The sequence below is a fragment of the Amphiprion ocellaris genome, chromosome 18 (assembly GCF_022539595.1).
Source record: "Amphiprion ocellaris isolate individual 3 ecotype Okinawa chromosome 18, ASM2253959v1, whole genome shotgun sequence".
In the NCBI taxonomy this organism is placed as follows: domain Eukaryota; kingdom Metazoa; phylum Chordata; class Actinopteri; family Pomacentridae; genus Amphiprion; species Amphiprion ocellaris.
In genome coordinates, this window is record NC_072783.1 from 32,124,491 (window position 1) to 32,148,011 (window position 23,521).

The window sequence follows — 23,521 nt, forward strand, 5'->3', positions numbered from 1 at the left end:
CATTTGGGTCAAACCTCCTCCACTATCCCCAACTTTTGTACTTCCTGTACTAATGTGTTCGTATCTGCGAGCATGCATGTATTACACTCACATTTTCATCCAGTTTTGTGTCACAGAAGAGTGTAGGCATCAGTCAGTCAGCAGCAAGGACTGCTGACTGACTGTCCACCCTGCTGTTATTTATACTCGTCCCCACAGTCGGCCCGGTGCTCAGACGTGATTGATTGGATGATTACTTTACCTCTCACATACATCAGAAACTCTCCCGCTGTTAATCGACGGCCGGTCTCTCCACACTCGCCGACTTCTACTCGAGTTGTCCTCTCGCCTCGCCACTCCGTTAACTAATCTTATTTATCCACTGTCACGGCCCATAGACGGGTAGTAAAACAGAGCGCGGGCTTGCGGTGTGGCGGCAGACTGACAGTAATGTAGTGAGAGCAGATGTTCTGCGACTGAGTGACAGCCATTCTTCATTTACAGTCTTTGATGGAGGCAGAGGTAAGGACAATGATGAGCATTACTCCTGCTCTGTTGTCTCTGTGGTGAGTTTGGTGAAGGACACACAGGTGGAGGGAAAAGCTTAAACAGCTAAGACGTTTTATATCTGGGTTAAGTAAAAAATTGTGCTCACCTTCTATTTATCTCAAGGCACCAGAAGATCTCCAGCCATCATCTCCAATCTGTAATTTCTGTATATCCGTAAAAGTGTTGTTTCTTAGCTAATAGGCATCTTTTATTAACAAATTAGAAAACAATTAGTAGATTGAAGTTTTGCTGATGTCCTAAATGACTCCAGCTGAAGTTTAGAGTGTATGGAAGAAAAAATAACTTTAATACAACAACTAAAGTGTCATAATGGAAGCTAGCATGTTTTTCATTTGTAAATTCTGTATGTCTCTGTTGATCTGAGATTTTAATCATGAAAAACAAGATTCAACGTTCACTCTTCTGTCTGTTTGCAGGTCGTTCCACCTCCTCTGCCCAGCAAGACTCCTCCTCCACCTCCTCCCAAGACCACCAGGAAACAGGCCTCCATCGATTCAGGAATTGTACAGTAAACAAAGACGCTTGACAGTAGGACCAAACAACACACTGACAACACACTGACAACACAACAAAAACAACATCGACAGTTACCATTCTCCCCAAGAAAAGTGGTTGTTTTGGTGTTTTTTTTACCCACACATTCCTGGCTCCCTGTCCCGGCTTGACAAGATGAATACCTCACCGCAGCCTGCCCCCTGTTATCTTTTTCTTTCTTTATTCTTTTGCTTTCTGTTTGACGACGATGCAGTCTGCAACAGGGAGCGCGTTGCACGGATGAATAGTCACTGAGTTTCTAAATGCTGTCTGCCACCGACACCGTGCCACTTCAGATTTTATCATGACATGAGATTGTGCTCAGACAGATAAGCTTGGACCAACAGCTTTCCAATACTGACCCCCTCTCAAGTATATGAGAGCAAATAGCCCATTAAAGTATAATACCTGTCTCTTTTATTCATATTCCCACTATGTACAGAAGTTTGTATATACGATTTTATTTTATTTCAGGTTTTTTTGTATGTGATTTGATCATGACTCTTTTTGTATTAACGTATCATTAGGTTAAGTGGCATTTATATGCAACAAAAAAAGGGCTTGTAGGTTTTGAATTGACAGGGACTTGACAGAGTTGGTATGTGAGAACCTATCATGGATTTTATTGGTAAACAATTTTGGAGTGCACATATGACTAACTCCCATCGCATTATCGTTGTTCAGACCTTGTCCTAGATTGCTGTAACCTTGAATTTCAATAATATTGACTGTTCCCAATTCACTACTGACATGACTTCTGAATAAACTTTCAAATGTATGTATTTTTAAAAAAAAATGATGCCTCCCTCATTATTTCTGTCTACAGCGAGAGATGCTGAAAATAGATGCGAGTGTTTGCACATTTCAAAAATCCCAAACAAACCGACAATCTGTATGTGTTTCCCCACTTCAACTGAACACTAAGTAATGAAGTTTTCTACTCGGCTTGATTGACAGCCATCACAGCAGCCTCTTCGTTATCATCCAGCAGGAGCGCTGTGTTATCAGCGCATGTTATTCCATGGAATTACTTTTATATATATATATACACGCGCTAATGCAGTCTCATTTACATAATGTGCCCGCTAACCAACTGAGCATTTCCCGTTTCAAAACTGAATGCATGAATCTGGAATGTGACCCATATTTGAAGAATAGCGGCGCTGCATTGATGAGCAAACAAACCACAGATGCCGGCTTTGTCCCGCTTCTGCAGCCGTGAATTCTGATTTTCTACAACTTGCTGAAGGTCTTGCTAAAATTTTCTCCATTTAAAAACTTTTTTCCACTTGGCTGCAGCGTAGTAACATGTCACGTAAGTAAGCTAATTTTTTTTCATGTTTAATTTTGGCTGACAGGTTTTTGTCAGCTTTTTGTGCTTGACAGATTTAATGTGTTTTGCCTCCAAATTAATGATCAGAGTTTGAACCATTAAGTCAAAGTATAATTATCTGTTGCACAGCAGCTTTAAATTAAATTATGCTTTAATTAGGTTAGTAATATGTGCATTACTCTCTGTGTGGCTGGAATAACTTAACTAATGTAAAGTTGTGTGAGTAATCATTCTGGCATAGAGAGCTATTGAGGCAAGCAGTTTATGAGGAAATGGTCTTTAATCATAGTCTTCATTACCTATTGTGTGGTGCTTTAGGTGCTGCAGGACTCATTTTCTAACTGGAAGGAAATCTCATGACTTTCACTTCTCTTAATTCCATCTTGTAGTTTTGTATTACCGTAGCTTATATTTTGAGAATCTGCATTTTGTCTTTTTCTGTTTCCAGCTGTGATTTGTGCGCTGGTGGCTCAAAGCTGCTGTAAAGTAACACTGTTGTACCTTCATTTGCTGAACCGTCCTTTGCACATTTGGCAAGTGCACACATCAGCCCTGTTGCCTCTACCATAAAACCAGCTTGTGGGACCTTTTTGAAGTGTTTGCCCCAGGTGGCTCATAACCCTCTGCTCTCCTATTCTGCTGACACTTTGTGAGTGGGTGTCTGCCTGAGGAGAAAGGCACCAACTGTAGCATCTGTTGTTTGAAGGTGTTTTTATCTCAAGAAAGTTGGGGTTTATGAAGCTCTCTTGTCCTAATTAGGAACACTGAATGACATCTTTTGCCTCAGAGTTTGATTTGGTTTTATTTCATAAGAGACTGCTTGTAGTGCTGTTGCTCGTGGGTAGTTTTAACATATTTTGTCAGATTCTAAAATGTCTCATTAATATGTTGGTAATTCACCCACTACCAAAGTTCACAATCTTATGCTGCTTCTTAACGGCTTGGCAATAAACAAAACAAGTAATTGCTCTTGTGTATGTAATCCTCTATAGAACCTGTCCTAAAGAGCCAGAAATAAGCAAAATGTGCTAAAGCTGTGAAAAATCATTATTCTACAGATAATAAATGGATACTCATTGTGCAATTTATTTCATATCCTTTTTTGCTTCTTCTACCACCCACATGAGCTCCCCCCGTCCTCGTATGTGTACATACTCAAAGAACCCATTCAGTCCTGACGAAAACCAATAACCCATTGTTGTGTATGTCACCACAAGGTCTATTGCAAGGTAAGTGCACTATAGGACCTTCATTTGACCACATACTAGCTGTCTGGATGATATATTGCTCTCCAAACACAGAAAGAAATTGAGTAAGTAATATTCAATGAAAATGCAAGTTTTACTATGATAGCAATGTTGTTTTCTCTCATGGTTTCACCTCTTGCCGTTCTCTTTTTCCATTTCCTCTCCAGACTCGACTATACCCGAGTCTCTTTAAGGACCATTACCGCCATACTCTGCTTACAAAAACAAAAGCATGAGGGGGTTCATTAAAGCTTTTTTTTCTGTGCTAATGATTGTAGGAATCCCTATGTGGGGACATGAACGTCTAGGCTGTGGAAATTTATAGTTTCCATTGATTCCATGTATAGTTAAAGGGGAGATTAATGACGATTAGCGGCTACTAACTGAACAACTGTGCCTTATTACCAATCGATGGCTACAAGCCAGAGTATATGCTGAACAACATGAAGACAGTGAGTTAACATGCTCACTACCCGCAGGTTTGAAAGGCAATTCAACCAGCATTTAATTATTTACACCAGCGTTCTCTCTGCTCTGACATGTCAACAAACAATATGCCATTTTCTTCTATGAAAATGGCATATTGTTTAAGTATTAATCACCCCTCCACCTTTTCTACAACCCCTTGTACTTATCACTGCTTGCACAATTAGTTAAATGTGGATCGAATGTATATTCAAGGTGTCCTAGTGGCTTTAAGGTAAATATTAGCACCAGAAAAGCACACCTACGCTATAACTGATCACCACTTAGTGGCCTCGCCAATCTATCCAGTGTTTGTGTTTTTTTGTTTGTTGTTTTGTCTGTTTCTCTCTGCTTTTCTTTCCTCTTTCTGCTTTTTTCTAACCCCAGCCAGTCGAGGCAGATGGCTGCTTTCCCTGAGCCTGGTTCTGTCGGAGGTTTCTTTCGGTTAAATTTGATTTTTTTTTTTCTTTCTACTGTCTGTAAATTCTTGCTCAGAGGGAGTTGTTGGGTTTCAAAATTGTTTTTTAAACTTTACATTACCCAAACTCACATTTCAAGTTGCTGTAGTTGTCATATTTCCAGAAGACTTATAATAAGTCTATGAAAGAACCAAAATGCATGATCAGTTTTTGTGAAATAGATGTTTCATTCATTCCATCATACATAATTAAAAGGTCTAGGAGTCATTGGAAAGCCAAGATAGCCATGATAGACACAGTGAGGATTACTGCAAATTGTTACTCGGCTATTTATATTGTGCTTACTGTACTTAAATTTAACATTTTGGTTTTCACTCTTGACATTAAAAAGTTTTTGTGTGATGAGAGTCCTAGCTTGATTACATCCTCAATGATTTAAAATTGTAAAAAAATAAAAGTTGAAGAAGCCCAAAGGGGGTCCAGTACTTTTATTTTTATATATATATATATATATATATATATATATATATATATATATATATATATATATATATATATATATATATATATATATATATATATAGTCACTCTAACCTGCTTATTGCATTGCAGTGATAAGTCCATTCACTCCAATCTTGTGAGGTGGGAATAAAAAGTTTCATCAATGGTATAATTCACTTATCAAGAATACCCAGTGCACACTCAATATCTAGCCTTGCAATTGAAAAGGGATAAAGGGTGAAACATTTCAGCAGGGGTAATATTACATAGTTAACTGGCAGCTATTTCAATAGGCTCTCAGTGATTTGTGCTCAGCCATTATGCCTCACCCTCTCTCCCCTCAAAGCATAGGGAAATGCATCGCTTAATTGAGAGGATTTCCAGAGGCTTTGTTGGGAGAGAGCTATGAGCTAGCTCCTTCTCTCCAGGAGAAATGTATTTACAACACATTCTATCCCCATCTCATTTGTCATTTCAGCCAGGAATAATGTGTATATTTTCCTTCCCTCTTGACACACTTTCATTTGCTGGGAGGCAGCAAGTGTGCATACTTCTTTTTAAATGTCTCCTTCGCATAATAAAAGAGGACAATATTTCCATAAATCAGTGGCCCTGGATATCAAATCACAACTCTATGGGTTTGTTGTGCCTTGTTTCCCACAAATGGATTCTCACTGCAAGTGCTCTGTAATGGACATGGTTAGCGGTTACTATTATGCCATAGAATATATAGTTTTTGGGAGCCAAGTTAGCTGTTCTGATATACAGATTCACTTTTGCGGGGTTTTAGTGGCTCAGTGTCCAATTTAAGTCAGAATATAAAGATGTATGTTGTTTTATATATGTAGTTTTTTAAAGCAGCCTTGCTAGCTGCTTTGCCATTGAATTATCATTTGTCTTGCCTTCATCAACAAAAAAAATAGTGTCTTTGCTAGATGGTTGTTGAGATATTTTACTTAATGCCACAAATGCCAGCCTCACCAAAGACCAGTAGGATTCATCCTCTGGGGACCCTGAATGTCTGGACAAAACTGTTATGACAAAACACTCCAGCTGTTTAAAATATTTTAGTCTCAACCAAAATGGTGTCACAACATGACTATAAATAATATAATAGATGGTACCATCTGTTTGATGGAAGTGTAAAACCTTCTGGACTACAGGCCATGTAAGTATGGTATCCTGCGCTCCATTAGAGCTAGAACACTGCTATCATGTGCTATCCTGTCTCTCTCTATCTCCCTGTATTTACTGATAATACAGTTAGCTATCTAATACAAAAGCAAATGCCATTAAATTAATCTTAACAATGACATGGTAATTGCTATTCTAAATGTCAGTGCGGATAAAAACGAAAAAGATTTGCATTTACATCATCTGTTGCCTTCTAAATTTACAGCTGCCTCTTGTAGCTCCTTGTAAACAAACACAATGCGCCTCACCAGCAGTCAATAGATGTCAACATGACAGTGCAGTGTTGTATGTAGCTGTCACTGATAGTGTCACGCAGGAACCATCAGGCTGTTTCTATCTCAGCAGAGTTGTCACTGAGTGCTTCAGTAAACTGAATGAATGAACTGAGTTCAATGACAGTGCAAACACCAGTTGTGTGCAGAGGAACGAGTCTTAGTTCATTTTCATTGTGCTTCAGAAACACGAAACTAAGAACTGGCATTGAATCATTTCAACACCTTGTCTGTTTACTGTAGATTAGGGCTGTAGTCATGGAAGAAAAAGTAATTCGGGTAGACCAATAACACGAAGGTTTAGTTTTTATATTCTTTACTTTCCTTTTTTTTATACAAAAATGTTTAAGCATGGGCTGCACAGTGGCTTGGTGGTTAGCACTGTCGCCTTGCAGCTAGAAGATCCCTGGTTCATGTCCTGATTTGGATCTGGGATCTTTCTGCATGGAGTTTGCATGTTCTCCCTGTACATGTGTGGGTTTTCTCCGGGTACTCCAGCTTCCTCCCACAGTCCACAAACATGCTGAGGTTAATTGGTGATTCTAAATTGTCCGTAGGTGTGAATGTGAGCATGAATGTTTGTCTCTATGTGTAGCCCTGTGATAGGCTGTTACCTGTCCACCTTCACCCTCAGTCAGCTGGGATAGACTCCACCCCCCCACAACACTAATGAGGGTTCAGCGGTGTATAGATGATGGATGGATGTTTAAGCATTATGTTACACTGCTCTGTTTTTTGTTTTTTTTTCTTGTATGTAATCACATAGAGTAGGGATTGATAATGTCCAACCACAACCATAATGAGAAGTTCAGAACCTATGGTCATGTGTCCAGAATGTATACCAGCTGGTGAACAATATGGCAAGAATTTAGCACAACATTGCAAGACGATAACCATTGAAATGATTATTTTCAGACCACTTTTCCCCCCGTTAAATACATTTGAAATGAATAAAACGGACACAGCAAACTATTGGTCTTGGAAAAACCATGTGCTGCAGTACACCAAAAACTACAGCTGGTAATAATAAGAATGGAAATTTATCAAGTTTAGTCATGATTTTGATCACATTTGCTACCAATTATGTCAGACTGTGGTGGGCAGTTGCTTGGTGGAACAGATTTTTTATACCCTCATAACCCCAGTGGAATACTTGAGAGCCTAAACTGGGAGTTTTTGTGGTTGGTTCGGTGACTTAAAGAAAATGAATTGGTAACAGTTTATAAGTGATTTATCATTTCAGGGTTTGTTTTTAATGTAAGTGAAAACACCAGAAATTCATACTTCTCAGTCATCTGTAAGGGTAAACTCAACATATTTGTGTTTGTTGTATAAAACAAGCAATCTGAATGTTAACTTGGGTTTTGTTGATGAGCGTTTTTAGCTATAATGTGAGATTTTGCTGATAGAGAAAAACTGTCCTCTGAGCATGTTTCTACTCTGAGGACAGACTTTAAAGTAAACACCTGCGCTGGTAGCCATGAGACAAGCCTTTGACTAAACACTTTATTGCAGTTTTTCTGTACTGCCTCCAACTTCAACACTCCACACAGACATTCCATCACTCTTATCAAGAGCTGTCGTCACCAGCAGCTCTTACAAGCAAAGCAACTGGTCCACGGCGGACTATGAAGCACAGGAGAGCTGATGGCATTCAGAATGTGACGCTATTAGTGCAGATGATGCTGCATTTCGAGCACTAAATGCAAAGTGTACATTCCACACACAGGTTTATTATTTTGGACTGAGGGAGAGAGTCAAGTGGTGTTGATCTATAAGCTGAGCCTATTATGAAGCGCTGGGTTTTCCCAGGCAGTCAGACGAACGTGTTGCTAGGAAACATGCCTAGAGATCGGGGGTGGACTGGTTTGATGAGAGTTCCCTGCTAGTTTCAGCATCACATGGAAATAACAAGTGCCACAGGCATGCTGTCCCATGAGTAGAATATTGATTTGAACTGGTTGATTTAATCTTTGTAATTTTGCATTTTGATCTCAGCTTTGTATTTTTATGCTTTTTCATATCATAAACAACAAATAAAGGGACATTTTCTCAGTTTTCCACCAATATTTTGACAACCAGCTACCACTACTAAGAGGCAGGATCTGTTTTCATTACTGATTATTAAATGTGATCATTGTGTTGCACTGGCATCTTCTAGAACTTTTCACTGCAGAGAACATTTACTGTTATTGCAGGTGCTGCTATACTTCATACATAGTAGAATGAGTATTGACAAATTGTTCTAGAGAACAATTCCTTTGCATTGAGACAGTTAACTTCCACATAGTGAAACATTTTTCATCACTTTCACTTTAAATTCTGACGCCTCTGTATTTCTTGACTTCTGTAAGATTAAAATCAATACACTGATCAGATTCTGGATTTTGATATATTTAGCCTCCCAGAAAGCTGCACAGCATGGCAGATAAATGGTTTATTTAGTGACGTCCAGATTCTCATGTTCAAGGCAATGCTGCCCTCATTTGGAGAAAACTGTCAGTGCAGCCACATCATACTGATGAGTAATTACAACAGTGACATAAACCTTTTGCTTGTGTTTATATAGATTTAAAATCATATTAATACTGTTGACACCACATGGAACTGTGCAGCAGCAAACTGAAGCATTCAATGCATGCAGATTAGATTTGATCCCTGCTTACAAAATCACACCTCATAATTCTCTGCGTGCCAAGTTTCTGCATTTTAAACACCCCACTAGTAAACAGCGGGTTGAGTATATTTAACCTCTCTGCAGCTGACGGTGAGCCCAGCACAGTTGTGACTTTGACTCCAACAGAACCAGTAGCATCTGATCTCTCCAAGGATGTAATCAGGAGCAGGAGTGTAAATCTGCCCAGTGGAGGAGAGAATTAAGCTAATGTAGCCGGCAGCAGTGAAGCAGAAGGCCCAGCTGCTTGTATTTCTCTCAGTCAGAGTGCTGCCGTCTCCTGCACTGCCTACTTAGCTCCTGGAGGCAGACTGTCAGGGCCAAACAGTAATTGGTCAGAGGGGACTACACAGAGAGGAACATCTAATTACTAAGAAACACCTTCTCCCAGTTGGAGCTCACAGGTAGGCGAATACCTTGAGATAGTTATGTGCTAACAATAGCTGATGCTATAGACCCGAATGCCTCCAAAGCAAACTTGATGGCCCTCTAAAGGGAAAAAAAATGTGCTTTGCTTTTTGTTTCTTTTCTATTGCATGTTTGGACGTCATAGTGCAGAGTGCTGAATTTGACATAGAAGGCTGTTTTTTTTTCACATTCATCTGCTGATACCGTAAATTGTCTGAAAGTCTGAGCAGGGGATTTTGTGACATCTAAGGAACCCAGTGTTGCTCCATAATATGCAAATTACTCTAGAGTGATGTTGAAGCCTCCAGACAGCTGACTTTTGAAGCATGTTTGTCTTGCAGTCACACATCTAAACAAAACAAATCTGTGGATCCTGGACCCTGAAGAAGCTGAAATTTAGTTTTAACCAACCATACTAGATGCAAATTATTATCCCAAGCATGATGTTGTTGCATATCTTAAAATATTCTGTTATCACTTATTTACTTGTTCTCTCATATGAAGTTCTCCATAGAGATGCTGCACTTGCAAAAGCTCTATGTGATATGTTTAAAATGTTGTAAATTACTTCCCTGGCCTCTTGTAAGTTGTCAAAAAAAATGACAATATGGTGTTCGCAGCATTTAATAAGAAATGGAAGGACATTGTTCTTAGAAATATCTATTATTCACCCCCTTAAACCCTTGAAATGAGCTGAGGAAAAGTGCAAAGCTCAGCTAGAGATCCTATTATAAATGTTTCTTGCAGTGGATATGTCTTTGCCATCTTGAAGAATAAAGACCATTGAGTGTAGAAATGAGGGATGCTCCGAGGCCAGACTGTTACTCCGCCTGCCAAGTTTCACATCAGAACATTTCAAGTGTCTTTAATCTCCTGCACACAGCCAGAGCTGCTGAAGATTTAACTTTCTGCAAAGTATACAGCAAGACCAGCTTTTATTTTCACATGTTACTCAGCACCGGGGCTGCACATTAATTAGCTCTAAACCTGGGTTATCTGTCCTGCTGTACTCCTCCTCTGGGGGGAGACGCTGAGAAGGACGAGCCCCTGGCTGCACAAAAAGGGGATAATTTTATTTCCACAGTCAAAATTAAGGACTTTATCTGCGCCTTTCGTGATTTTATTGAGCTTAAGTGCATCTAATGATGTGGTAATTGCTTCAAAGCAATAAAAAGTTAACAGATGTCTCAGTTGTGCAGCCACACCGTTAAAGCCAAGGCTGTTTGCAGAAAACAAGCCTTATTAACCCTGAGGGCCTTTGTTGATTCCAGCGGGTGTTCAGCTGTAATCCCAGCAGTAAAAAATGCTGATACATACTGAGTAGAGAAGTAATACTATTGCTGATTCTCCCGTCACCTGCAGCAGAGATTTTCTCCCCTCTTGGGCTGGAAGGGCCGGCGGTGGCTCTGCCTTGGCTCTCTGACCTCTCCATGATTGAGTTGATCTCCGAAAGAAAAGCTCCCATGACCTCGAAAAGCTTGAGGAAACAGGATGAAGACAGACATGGCAGAGCAACAATAGACGCCACCACACACACACACACACACACACACACACACACACACACACACACACACACACACACACACACACACACACACACACAGTCAGCATGTTTGAATTATTACTTTACAATGACATGGGGGCTTTAGGTTGCCATGTGATGCCAAATCAGATATCTTTAAGTTTAAGATGTTTTTAAAAAGATTGAAAATTGGACTGCCAAAAAAAAGATTGTGCTTTCATTTACCTACACAGATAAATAATGTATTTGATTTGATTAATCACAGAGGCACAAAACTCCCTCCTATGATTGTAAATATGGAAGTATCATCACAGTCTGAGCTTGAACTGTCTCAGACTCAGATGTCCAGTCAGCAGTAATTAGCTGTACTGGGTGTTAGACACCTAACAGATTGTGTTGTTTTCATCTGGGGGTTAAATGCCACTTCTCCCCCGTGGAGTCCTTTGCTTGCCACTGCTGTACAGCCTGTGGTCGGGACAACACCTTGGAGCCAAACAATTACATCAAGGTCATGGAGAGGAGGAATGTTCTGCCGATTAGTGCAGGAGTCCAGCAGCAACCTGCAGAGTCCACATTTCACAGGGATGACAGCAGACCTGAACGAGAAGGAGACTTAATACATTCAATTTCTGAATGTACTGGTTGGGCTGTCTTGTAAATCCAAGCTTCAGTCGTGTTATTGAACCACACCGAGGGGACAAAACTCATAGATATGTGCCTTTACAACAGCAGCATATTGCAAATGATCACAGTGATGGATACATGCAAGGAAGATTACAAGTCACTGGCAGAAGTGGAAATCTCTGTAGAATATTAGTTTGCATTAGTTGTGTAGTTTGGTTTGTGTTTGCACAGCTTAAAGAACCTCAGATAACCTCCCAAAAGTATCAGTGGGCTGTTAGCATCTTTTCCACTTTCCTCTCAATCTAAAATGGGACCATTTGCCTGCTGCAGGGGGTCGAGTAGACACATCCAGGACTGACACTGCGCCTCTAACCAAATACATTAAATGAAATTGGTATTGGAGCAGATTATTATTATTCTATGTGCGCCCTTTAGGAGCACCATATCTCCACTGTCCATAAAGACACACTGTCCTGGTCAGTTTTATAGCTCCAAAAGTGAAGATGAAGCTTCAGGATGAAGCAGTTTCCCTGTTTTTCATCTTGTTTTAATATTTTACATCATAATTAAACGATAATGATGTTTTCTCTGTGTACTTTTTGTAATGTGCTTTTATTGTGACCTGTTGTGTCCTAAGTTTCACTGATATCTTTTTTTTTGTTGGCATTTTTTTACCTGCCTATGGACTGCAGATGTAAATTAGCATTGTTGCTATAATCCCTCATATTTACGTCTATTGCTGTCTAAATAGATGTTCATTAATGTGCTCTGTCCCTTTCAAATAAATAAAAGGTTTCAGTCATCAGTGATATTTAAAATTCACTATTCATTCACCTACTCCTAAACTAAGAAAAAAGCTGTTGATTGATCTTTTTCTGTCATTTTTATAAGTAGTAATAACGAAAAACAATTACATCATTATAAATTCAGTTTTTATGTCACACGACAGATATAAACTCTGTTTTTCTGGAGCCTGCTGGCAGTTTTTTTATTTTCTTTCTTTTTGCACGAGTCACTTGACACTAAACTTGCGACGCTCTTGAAGTGTGAATTTCTCTTAAAAGGATGAGTTTTTTTTGCAAACACACCTACACGGGTCGACCTTGTTTGAGGTTTGACACTGTCACGCTGATGCACAGAAATTCTGTAGAAAAAACCACCATGGGAGATATAAACGAGTTCAAATGTGCCCTTGTAGTTGCAATTATTACATAATAAAAATAGAAAACAAAAAAAAATATGGCAATACAAATAGATTTATAAGTCAGGACATATTTATTTTGGCAACAACAAATAATTTGTCACATTTATTCATGTTGTGTCATAGCTGCACTTTGTTTTATCTTTAGAACGTCCAAAAATCGCCGTAACCAACATGTGCCACCGTGCGTAATTACGCACGGTTATCCATGTCGTTAGATATCGATAACGTGCCTTAAAACTGATTTACTTTACAAACAACATGAAGCTCAACTTTGCAGGCAACAGCAGTGTCGGTGCTCATTGATAGGGAAATTGAGTGAGGCAGACTTGGGTGTAGCAAGACAGAAAAGAGGGGTGTGACCATCCCAAAAGTTTTCTTCAATGGGCTACCTGTAGAGTCTGCGGGCGCCGCGCATAAATACTCCTCCTTCTGAGGATAACTTCAGTCCTGAGGGAGAGACAGAGAGACGAAATTAGGTTTTTGGGAATTTGGTTCGAGCGGATTATGAACGCTTTTGGACACCAACCGTCCAACCAGCAGACCAGCCCTATTCAGCACCACAGCGCACAGGAGCTCCTGGACATGGCCGTGTACTGCGATAACTACGGTGTTTACCAACAGAACCTGCACCATCATCACCCACAGAGGCCACCGACTCACCCATCCAGCTACGGCCTCGGAGAATACTCTTCCCCGTCAACGAACCCCTACCTGTGGCTGAACGGACCGAGCATCAACTCCTCTCCTTACCTCCCGGGGAACAACGGCACGTCCTACATTCAGTCTGGATACGGGTCGAACCAGAGGCAGTTCTTGCCGCCTCCCACCGGGTTTGGCGGCGCAGACCTCGGCTGGCTGTCCATATCCAGCCAGCAAGAACTTTTCAAGATGGTCAGACCTCCTTATTCCTACTCAGCGCTGATAGCAATGGCCATTCAAAACGCCCAAGACAAAAAGTTGACTCTGAGTCAGATTTATCAATATGTAGCTGACAACTTTCCGTTCTACAAGAAGAGCAAAGCTGGATGGCAGAATTCAATTCGCCACAACTTGTCACTGAATGACTGCTTTAAAAAAGTGGCACGGGATGAGGATGATCCAGGTGAGTGTTCGGATTGTTCTGGCAAAATTACGCATCTGAAATCTACTTTTAGAATTTGCATCAGCTATGTGGCACTGAATTGATGCTGACTTTTAACTTAAAAGAACAGTGAAATAAGTGAAATTGCAACTTCCACTTCATTGTGAAATTTATTAAGATTTTAAAGATGAAAATGTAGATTGCAAATGAAAATATGAGAATTAAACTGAAAGCGTGCCATCCGTATTTAACTCCTTGTTTTATTTATCATCCAGGTAAAGGAAACTACTGGACGCTGGACCCCAACTGTGAGAAGATGTTCGACAACGGCAACTTCAGACGCAAGAGAAAGAGGAGATCTGACATAAACGGCGCTGACAGCGGCGTCCTCCCGGTAAAGTCAGAGGACGGTGCGCACAAGCTCTCCGACACCGCCAGCCTGCTGAGCTCCTCGCCGCCCAGCCTGCACGGATCTCCGGCCTCCACGGAGCCCAAGTCTTCCCCGTCTCCCTCCGCGGAGCACAGCCCGTGTTTCAGCAGCTTCGTGTCCAGCGTGAACTCGCTGGTGGCGATCGGCGGTGCCAGCGACGGCTCCCGGGCCGCCGAGCGTGACTACGGCTCCGGGCACCATGGAGGATTGTCTCAGGCCAGAGAGGGCATGTCCGGGCTGGGCTCCTACTCGCCCTCTTTAATCTCTCCTCTGAACTCTGACAACAACAGGATGAACTATTACACATCAGTACAGGGACTCTCCAACCACTTCAGTGTCAATAACCTCATATACAGCCGGGAAGGAACAGAGGTGTAGACTGATTATTGTTATTATTATTATTATTATTATTATTATTTGGGATGGTTATCAAAAAAAAAATCATTTCTTTTCTTCTTATGTAGCCTTCAGTTAAAGCTCATTTTCTGGTTTGGTTTGGCCTCATTGTGCAGCTGAAACTAAACTGGTAACCCTCTCATACTGGGGAAAAATATCAATCAGTGTATTAAAAAAGGAATATAAACTGCCTCTGCTCCATTAAACCAGTGCAACAGACATGTTTATTTGTACTACTAAAGTCACACATATTTCCACAGTTTGGTACGTATTTAACCTATTTTACATTGTAGCTGCTCAGCTGGGCTTAAAAAAGAGGAAAACATCTATGTACAGAAATTATTTTCATAAGAAGAAACATGTATGTTAGACTGAATTGTGTTTTATTTAAACTCATGTTGATGTTTTGAATAAAAAAAAGCATTTATTTTAACTCCATATTTAAGGCTTACGTGTCATTTTCCTACTTACACAACACTCATGAGGACAAATAAAAGTCAAAGCTGCTGCCGTGATTCAGAATTCTAATTATTTAAGTTGTCCGTTAGGTGTAAGGGTGCTTTTCTTCTTCGTTTTTCTAATCAAATCACTTTCTGTTTATATAGTTGTCCAACTGAGACCTGCATTATGTATTGTAGAGTCATTTAATAGTGAATATTTCTCTTTATTTAAGTTGTGTGGTATTATAATCACTGACTGACATCAGGGTAAAAGCTATGTCTTAAATGAAGCTATCTCTTTTTTATGGTTCAATTTTGTTTTCAGAGCACAGCGCTCTTCTCTTTTTGTCGATTTTCAAGTTAAATCGGCCGTTTAAAATATTTCAGAGTCCCCGCTGTGCTTTCTGTATCTCTCAGGGCCTCAAAAAGACACACAATTCCGGATTGTATTCCAAGAAAAGTGGTAAATAAACCAGTATAAATGCTAGAAGAGCCTGTCAGGAAATCTAAAGTCAAGTGGCTGTAAGCAGTAGAGTGTATAAGACAGACGTTTTCCGCTTGTCACTTCCAATAGCCCCCATTAACAAGCAATCAGACCTTTAACTTACTTCCACGAGGTTCAGAAGTTCAGCTTTTTGTCTGGGCTGGATTTGACTCAGACTGCTTGATTTTAACCTGTTGGCTGAATAACCCACCTGTCTCCATCTGTTCACAAAGTCTTGTCACGCAAAATGCCCTCAGTCTCGTGTGTGTCTGTGTGAAACCTCTTTTTTTTCATTCTTGCATTGGAGTCCACTGTGGAAGAGCATCCACTAAACAACTGACAAGAGAGTTCAACAGCATGTAATGTGCTTTTGTTGTGCTTGTGACCCAAGGGGACACAAACAGAAAGCCTGCTACTGGGAGGGGGAAAAAACTATTAAACAGCTCATGCAGAGAAAATGTTCAAGTGATTTAACACCCTGCTTCAGTCTTATTTCCAAACAATATGGATACGCACGGAATCAAAGCGTGTAAATAAAAGGAAACACCTCTTAATTGGTTGATAATTGAATTCACTCAGGCGCTCTGTGGTCTGGAATAAAAGAAAAATTAATTGACAAGACTTTCGTGCCCCTTGTTGGAACACAATGGAAGCTGGCAATTCAAGAGATCCCCTCCTGGGCTCAAATGAAAATATTGCCATCTGAAGATCTGGGAACAAATTATCTCACTCAGGCCACATTTTGCTCTATTATCTGTGGAGCAGGGCCACGGACCAGACAAAGAGGATTTTTGTCATACAGGAGCTGGTTCTCACAGTAACAAGTTTTCTGTTGAAATCCTCATCACGTCCACTGAATGGAGTAGGAAGCCTTTCATATTTCGAAGGCCTTTTACTTCATATTACTGTCATTTTTTTGATCCCTCATTTTTTTACACTCAGAGTGGAACTGTGAGGATACAGCAATTCAGTTGTATTTAAAAACACATCAATCAGCTGCAGAATTCACATTTTCAGGCAGTTATATTTTACTTAAGCAAAACTTCTACTTTTACTCCACCACTCTTATTTGCTTACTTGCTATTTAAATTGTTCATGCAAAATATAATCCACTAGTAAATTCTGATGTTTTATTATAGAATAAATTCAATGTCTTTGATAAGTCTTGGATGTTAAAGCACAAAAATCATTCTCTAGTATTACCATAAAACACTATGACATTCTGCAAAATGAGTACTTGTACTTTTGGTAGTTTCTGTATGTTTTGATGTTATCTTATGTACTTATACTCACCCTTAACTAAGTTTTTCTACATGATTTTACTGTCATTTTTTATGCATCTCCAAAACTGACATCAAACCACAGTTTGTCCCCTCATTTTCCAAGTTTGATCCTGACCTTTCATTTCTCAGAAGTGTAACGCTCCAGTGCCCCGTGCCTGAAGGGCACATTTAGTTGGCCCACATGAATATCAGTCAGGCCACCTTGTCTCTGTGCTACCTGCTTGAGGGCCCCTGGCTCCGGGGGCTGAAGGCCCAGGCCCAGCAGAATACCTTTAGCGTAAGGGTGGCCCCGGTCCCCACACATGCCTAGTGGGCTAAACCCATAATGATGGGTTTCATCCTCAAAGGGTCATCTCTCCAAAGGCCAGGTTGGCTCATAATTGAAGGAGCCGGTGTTTCAGAACTGGATTATTTTTTTATCCTCTTTCTCTTTATGGAGCTGGATACACCAGAAAGACATCCAATGCCAGCTATGGAGAGCAAAGAGGGTTAGTCCCTTCAAAACAGGAGAAATCCAGCTGCTACTGACACACATGCTATATATACAAACACACAAACAGAGCCGTTCCTCTGTTCTAATTCAGTTTAGTTAGAATATCGCAGCATTGACAGGAGAACTGGAAAGAGAGTAGTTTCCTGCCTGTTGGGACCTCGAGGCTTGTTCACGGTAGCCAGTGAGTGACATGAGCCGGAGTGATGTATCACTGCCAGATAAAGTTACACTCAGCAAAGTGAGAAACTTAACTCCCATTAGCTGTTAAGCGAGATCACAATTGATAAATAAGCAACTAGAACAAGACTGGCAGCCCTCCCTCGCTGCAAAACCTGCTTTTAAATGTGCACAGCTCTGGCACAACATCATGTCTTGTCCACTTAATTCCATGATGATGAGATTTAAAGCAACTTTAAAATGTGCTTCGCAAGGCAGTTTGTTGGTTTGTACAGCATTCAGGATTTCAAATAAAAAGACGTGTCCACAGCCTAATAATTCTCCACAGCTCATATAACTCTACCTTACAGACAAATCTGTGGCGTAATATGAAAAGACAGGCTCCACTGTCTGACCCCAGTGAAGAACCTGATAGCTTGGCCATCGGGGGGGGGCTGATTACATTCTGGGTCGACCCTGAAATTTCACATCTGTTTGTAGCAGTCAGTGGGCATTATGGGGATAATTTCTTATATTACAGCTCAATCTCTTGAGGAAGTTAAATATTTAAGAGAACAATATGATGACAGCTTCTGGGGGGAGTTGTAAGGACGGGGGGGCAGCTCTCTACGCTGCACTTAAAACGGATTGTGTGTGCAAATGATAGCTGAGGAGAATGTCTATCAATTGGCATGACCTGATTCGGTTTCATCATTCCCCGTCCGAGGCCCATAAAAAGCCTAATGTATGGGCCGGTTATGGCATGGGATCCCTGCTCCGGACGAGCAGCCATATGGATTATTTTATACAGAACAGGAGTCATTGCAGTGCAAAGTGCTCAGTTGCTGAGAGCGTATGAAAAATGTGGACACCTATTCCTGCACCACTTGTCAAACTTTTCACTTTGATCTTCCCTTTGTTCTTAATTTAAGTGAAATCAAATAAAAATTCAGATTCACGCAGATAATAAAATACTCGAGTGTAACATTTTCACCAAGTTTCCCACCGTTGTTGTTTTTTACCAAACGTATAATTTCCTGTAATCGCTTTAAGCTTCATTTTCCCTCCGTTCCAGCAGGCTCATTGGGAAATTATTGGTGAGCACAGGAAGGGCAGCCACCTCAGAGCCTGCACGGCTTACCAGCTGAGGAACCTGCTGAAAGAGTCAAAGAGATACAAGGATTAACGGACTAGAACGAGTCCCAGTAAATCCACAGCCAGGGCCTGTCTTCACATCGCTCTGTCTGGAAAACCTATCCCCAAAACAATGTAACCTATCTCCCGCTCACTCTATTGCTGGAATATATTTTGACAAAGTCTTTGTTCTCACATTAGGGAACTGTAGGCAGATCATCCTTTATCCGTGACCTTTGTCATAACAAACCATGGCAGTGGTTTTACACACTGCTGGGAAGCCACAAAAGAAAGTTCACTTGAACCAGGTTGATGTTTCTAACAAGTTATACGTCTTTCTCTGACTCACATGAAGCCAAAACGATGGAATTATAAAGAAATCTATGAATAGTTAAAGCAAAATCATCACAGTGGAAGATCGTTTATGACTATATTGTCCAATAATCCATGTACAAAGGAAGACTTACTCATAAGCTTCTCGGTAAATCTGCAACCATTCATCACCTACATGAAATTCCAAACCATGACCTTATGAGAACAATATCCAGGGTTCATGGAACATCAATTTCTATGTGCAGTGCAGCAGAACAAATATCTGAGTAACGGCCAATGTGTAATCATTTTAGCTTGGTTCAGAGGACCACTTGCACATGACAAGGGCACATTTGACCTGTCGGCACGCACGAAAACTCACTCAGCATGCGAATAAGTCGGAGGTAGAAAAATCAGCAGAGAGAGAAATCATTTTGAAATGAGAGCACTGTTTTTAGGGGCTGAAATAGCATGTTTTGTGCTGCAGCAGACGCTTTGCAGTGATACCACCCGGCTTGCAACACCTGCATGCTGTCATTACCTGCTCATCGCGCACAGGAAGTGGTGACAGATGACAGAGGAAGTAGCTACCCAGGGGGAATCCATTTTACCCACTCCAGCCTGGACTTTTTGGTGGCGAGACGGAAGTGAGGAGATCATTCTGTACTCAGGGGATCCTCAAAATAGCTACCTCTGCACCGCTTGTCAGTCAGTGTCAGTAGTTCTAAAGGAAGCTATCTCTCAGTTTGAATGTTAGATCAGATGAGGTTCCTGTTGTTAAAAGACACAGCCCACCTGGAGCCCTCTTGGATTTGGAGTCACGTCTTGGAAACAGTTCTGGAGCGAATGTTTTTGCTGTATAGAAGCTGTAGAAATCTGAGTTTCACCTGCTCCCGTGTTGCTTTATTCAGCTTCCCTCCTGTGTGATGATGGTGCATCTGCCCTGAGGAATTCATCGACGGCTCCCTCCCAAAACAGCTCCCCCCCACCTCGGCCCCTAATGAGACCCCCTGCCTCCTGCCTCCATTATGAGGGATACATACCAATAGTGAGACAGGAGAGGGGAGACAGACCGAGCCTCAGAGACCTCTGGAGCCCTCCCCGGCCTAAACCATCAAACGCACCCCTCGCTGAGAGTCAAATAATGGGCCCGATCAACATTTAACCAAGTTTTCACCATGTAAGCTGCAGATGATCTGTGGCTGAAGGCTCTAAATGATAGGCTTTCAAAAGGGACAGGCATGCCCCTTCAAATGCTCCTTTTGTGTTCGCCACTAATCCCAGCCTGCACTTCAAGGCCCTGCTTCGCTTCTGAGGCAGCTGCTGTCATCTTAAAGAGGAGGCAGAGAAAGGCTTTAAACTGCTTTAATCAACAAGATGTAATTCTATGATGAGCTGATCACCCCCCTTAAGAGTGCAATTATGCCACAACCAGCTATTAATATTATTTCCATTTACGTCTTTTGCTCCTTTATTGCTTAGAATAATTAACGTGCTGGAATTTTAACACACTATAGCATACAGAGCAGGTATTGTTTCGCCTTTTAAAACAAAAAAAAAAAACATCTACTGTGTGGCTATTTTAGGAGACACCGGGTTGCTTGTGCAGCAGCAATGAAACAGAAAGGAGATGCTTATTTGCCCGACAAGTGTTCAAACAAACATCAGCACACAGCGAGTGCTATGTGTTGACTCTGGTATTGGAGTCTATCAACCTCAAACAGCTTTGTGTCAACTATAAACACAGGACATGCACCCTGTCTGGGGAAACAGTCTTCCAGTGCTGCTGCAAAAAGCTCCTGAGCTGCGTTCACGGCTGCACATGCTGCGTTCCGTGTCAACAACAAGCGCTTTCGTGTCACTCATTTCATACAGCCTCTTCCCTCTTTGTCATGTGATGGCATTCCAGCGCTATGACATAATCCAGGATGCACACGCACACGTGCAGCCATGCATGTTTTCATACGTGTGTGTGTGTGTGTGTGTGTGTGTGTGTGTGTGTGTGTGTGTGTGTGTGTGTGTGTGTGTATGTGCATCGATGCTGACGGCACAGCTGAGAAGCCGACATCATCTGTAGAAGTGTGTTGACATGCCCCCACTTGACAAAGAGGCCTTTTTTTATTCAGCATGAGAGAAAATAGGTTTTTACAAGCCTGAGATAATCTGAGGTGAACAAAGGCGCAATTAAAACAGTGACAGGACAGGACTGTATTTAGCCAGTGAAACAGAGAGGTGTGCTGATTACTGTGAATTACTGGGTTTCTCTGATGCACCTGGGCTGACTTAGATTCACCTCGAGGAGAAACAGAAAAGAAGGGAAACACCAAGGAAGGACCGTGTAACTTATTCTGAACCGGATACACAGTATAAATGATGCATTTTTGCATTAATTCTGAAATTAATGGAGTAAAACGTCACGGTTTATATACTGTAAAAATGATTTTGTAAAAATAAAAGGAAAATCTTTCAGCAAGGGTACTAGAAAAAAATATTTAAAAGAAATAGTTTGAAACTATAACATTCAAACATGTTTTCACAACTGTGAAAATAACACCAAAAATCTGTAAAATAATTACATTTTTAGCTGATTAAATAGAGAAAAATGCAATTTTACAGTCACACACTGTAAAGAACAAGTTACTATTTGCAAAAAATGCTGTTTTCTCAAGATACACTCATCTATAGTCAACATGTAAATAAATACCTCCTTTCTGTGATTTTTTTTTTCAAATCATGGCAACTATCTGTAAAATTAAAAAAAATTCTGTCTTAAATACAGTAAAAATAGTATAATTTTTGGTTCAAATGTTGCAACAACAAAAAAAAGACCATTTGCAAATTTTCCATTTGTCATTTACATTTTTGGCCTCTTTTTTAAATGTTTAGCATAGAAATTAACACTTTTTACTGCCAATTTACATTCAAGCATCACATGTAATTTCACAAAATAGGAAAAATCTGTAAAATAATATAAAAATGTTCTAGAAATTATAGCTAAAAACTGTTAAAGATGTAATTTTTTTTACAGTGTATCTTAATAATAATGCAGCCTGCTAATCTTAGGTTTGGCATGGAGAGAAAATGCTTTACTTATGATGAAACACATTATGTTTAGTAAAAATGTATGGAAAACTGCTATGGAGTTTGGTAATTTCCACATCACATCATGTTGCTCTCAGCTGTCTTCCATTGCAAACAGGGCAAACAGCTTTGTTTTTCTAACCCCTACTGTTTCTCAGCATGGAGCAGCTTTTTAAACCCTTGTAGCTACAACAAGAAAGTGCTAATAGCTTCTGAATAAATGTTTGTGGCAGAAGAAAAGTTTTTTGTGTTATACAGGACAAATTATCATGCACTTTCCTGTAAAACCCTTATATGTTCATACACTCTATAAAACCAATGGAGCGACAGAAAAACTGTTGCGAGACACACTTTTTTATTTACTTTAAACTAGCAGGGATCAACTCAGCGACAGGGACATCAAGATTGATGGAAAACCGTCTTAATTAGGAGGGTCAAGCCTCGGCCAAGATAGCTTTGTGCATCTGTCAGCGCCCCTCCCTGTATAAATTGTGTAATTATCCCTTTCATTACACTCGGCTTTCAGGCTTCCTGATAGAATTCAAAGAGAGGTGTCACTATCTCTTATCATTATGCTAATGAGACTTGTGACCAGCAGTTAAATCACAATGGGGGTTGGGGAGGGTGAACAGTAGCTATCAAGGTAGTCTGCCAGTCTAGCGGACGATCCCCAGTCAGAGATCTTGGTGTCTGCAGGGCGATGGGCCACGACATGTCTACAGGCCCATGGGGGATTGAAACCAGGTAGGGGAGAGCCACCATTGGGACAAGTCCTGGAGGGCGAGTCCCCCGTGACCTCCATCTGCATGCCGGCGAGCTGCTCAGACGCCTCCATTTGAATACGATTAGGCATTAATGACCTTCACAAATGAGCAGACAGAGGATGCTTTGTTACCTCAGGACTGCTCGGGTGTCTGGGCATGTCTGGCTGGCTTTGGTAAATCCCCCTTTTTTTTTGTCTTTTTTGTCCCCTACCTGTTAGGCTTTGTGGTTAGCAGTGTCAAACATGGACCCAGAAATACTGTGATGAAGGTGGGGGAAGTGACAAGTGGTTAATTTCCATTCTGTTAAATAATCCAGGCACACTGTCCTCTGCGTACATGTCAACACTGGGAGCTCGTATGGGTCGCACGCTAATGACTAAGTTTCTGGTCTTGTTCAGTGAACAGGAGTCGTGTTGTTCAAGCTGCACATCTTTCCACCAAATACATGCAATTCATCAGTCGCTCTGCATTTATTATTCAATAAAGGAGAGCGTCTGGGGATGATGATGATGATGATG

At 40.8% G+C, this 23,521-nt stretch overlaps 2 protein-coding genes across 3 annotated transcripts in view; both read left to right on the forward strand.

Moving 5' to 3' along the window:
* The window catches only part of dock1 (dedicator of cytokinesis 1), a 187,648-nt gene extending 185,769 nt beyond the window's left edge, over positions 1 to 1,879 (forward strand). For both annotated transcript variants that reach the window (XM_023271467.3, XM_023271476.3), the window contains exon 52: positions 966 to 1,879. In XM_023271467.3, coding sequence (XP_023127235.2) covers positions 966 to 1,061 — 96 coding nt within the window. In that variant the 3' untranslated portion in view covers positions 1,062 to 1,879. The remainder of the gene's footprint in view (positions 1 to 965) is intronic.
* A 4,970-nt stretch (positions 1,880 to 6,849) lies between these two features.
* foxi1 (forkhead box i1) lies at positions 6,850 to 15,294 on the forward strand. The gene is made up of 2 exons (XM_023271540.3): positions 6,850 to 14,051; positions 14,306 to 15,294. Exons 1-2 carry the CDS (start codon positions 13,454 to 13,456, stop codon positions 14,836 to 14,838), a joined length of 1,131 nt encoding a protein of 376 aa, XP_023127308.1. The 5' UTR covers positions 6,850 to 13,453; the 3' UTR covers positions 14,839 to 15,294.
* The last annotated feature ends 8,227 nt before the right edge of the window (positions 15,295 to 23,521 follow it).

Bases quoted from the DNA above. Each gene is read 5' to 3' on its own strand.
- foxi1 (XM_023271540.3), top strand. From the start codon at position 13,454: ATGAACGCTTTTGGACACCAACCGTCCAACCAGCAGACCAGCCCTATT. The intron at 14,052-14,305 runs GTGAGTGTTCGG...TTTATCATCCAG, and splicing joins ACGGGATGAGGATGATCCAG to GTAAAGGAAACTACTGGACG.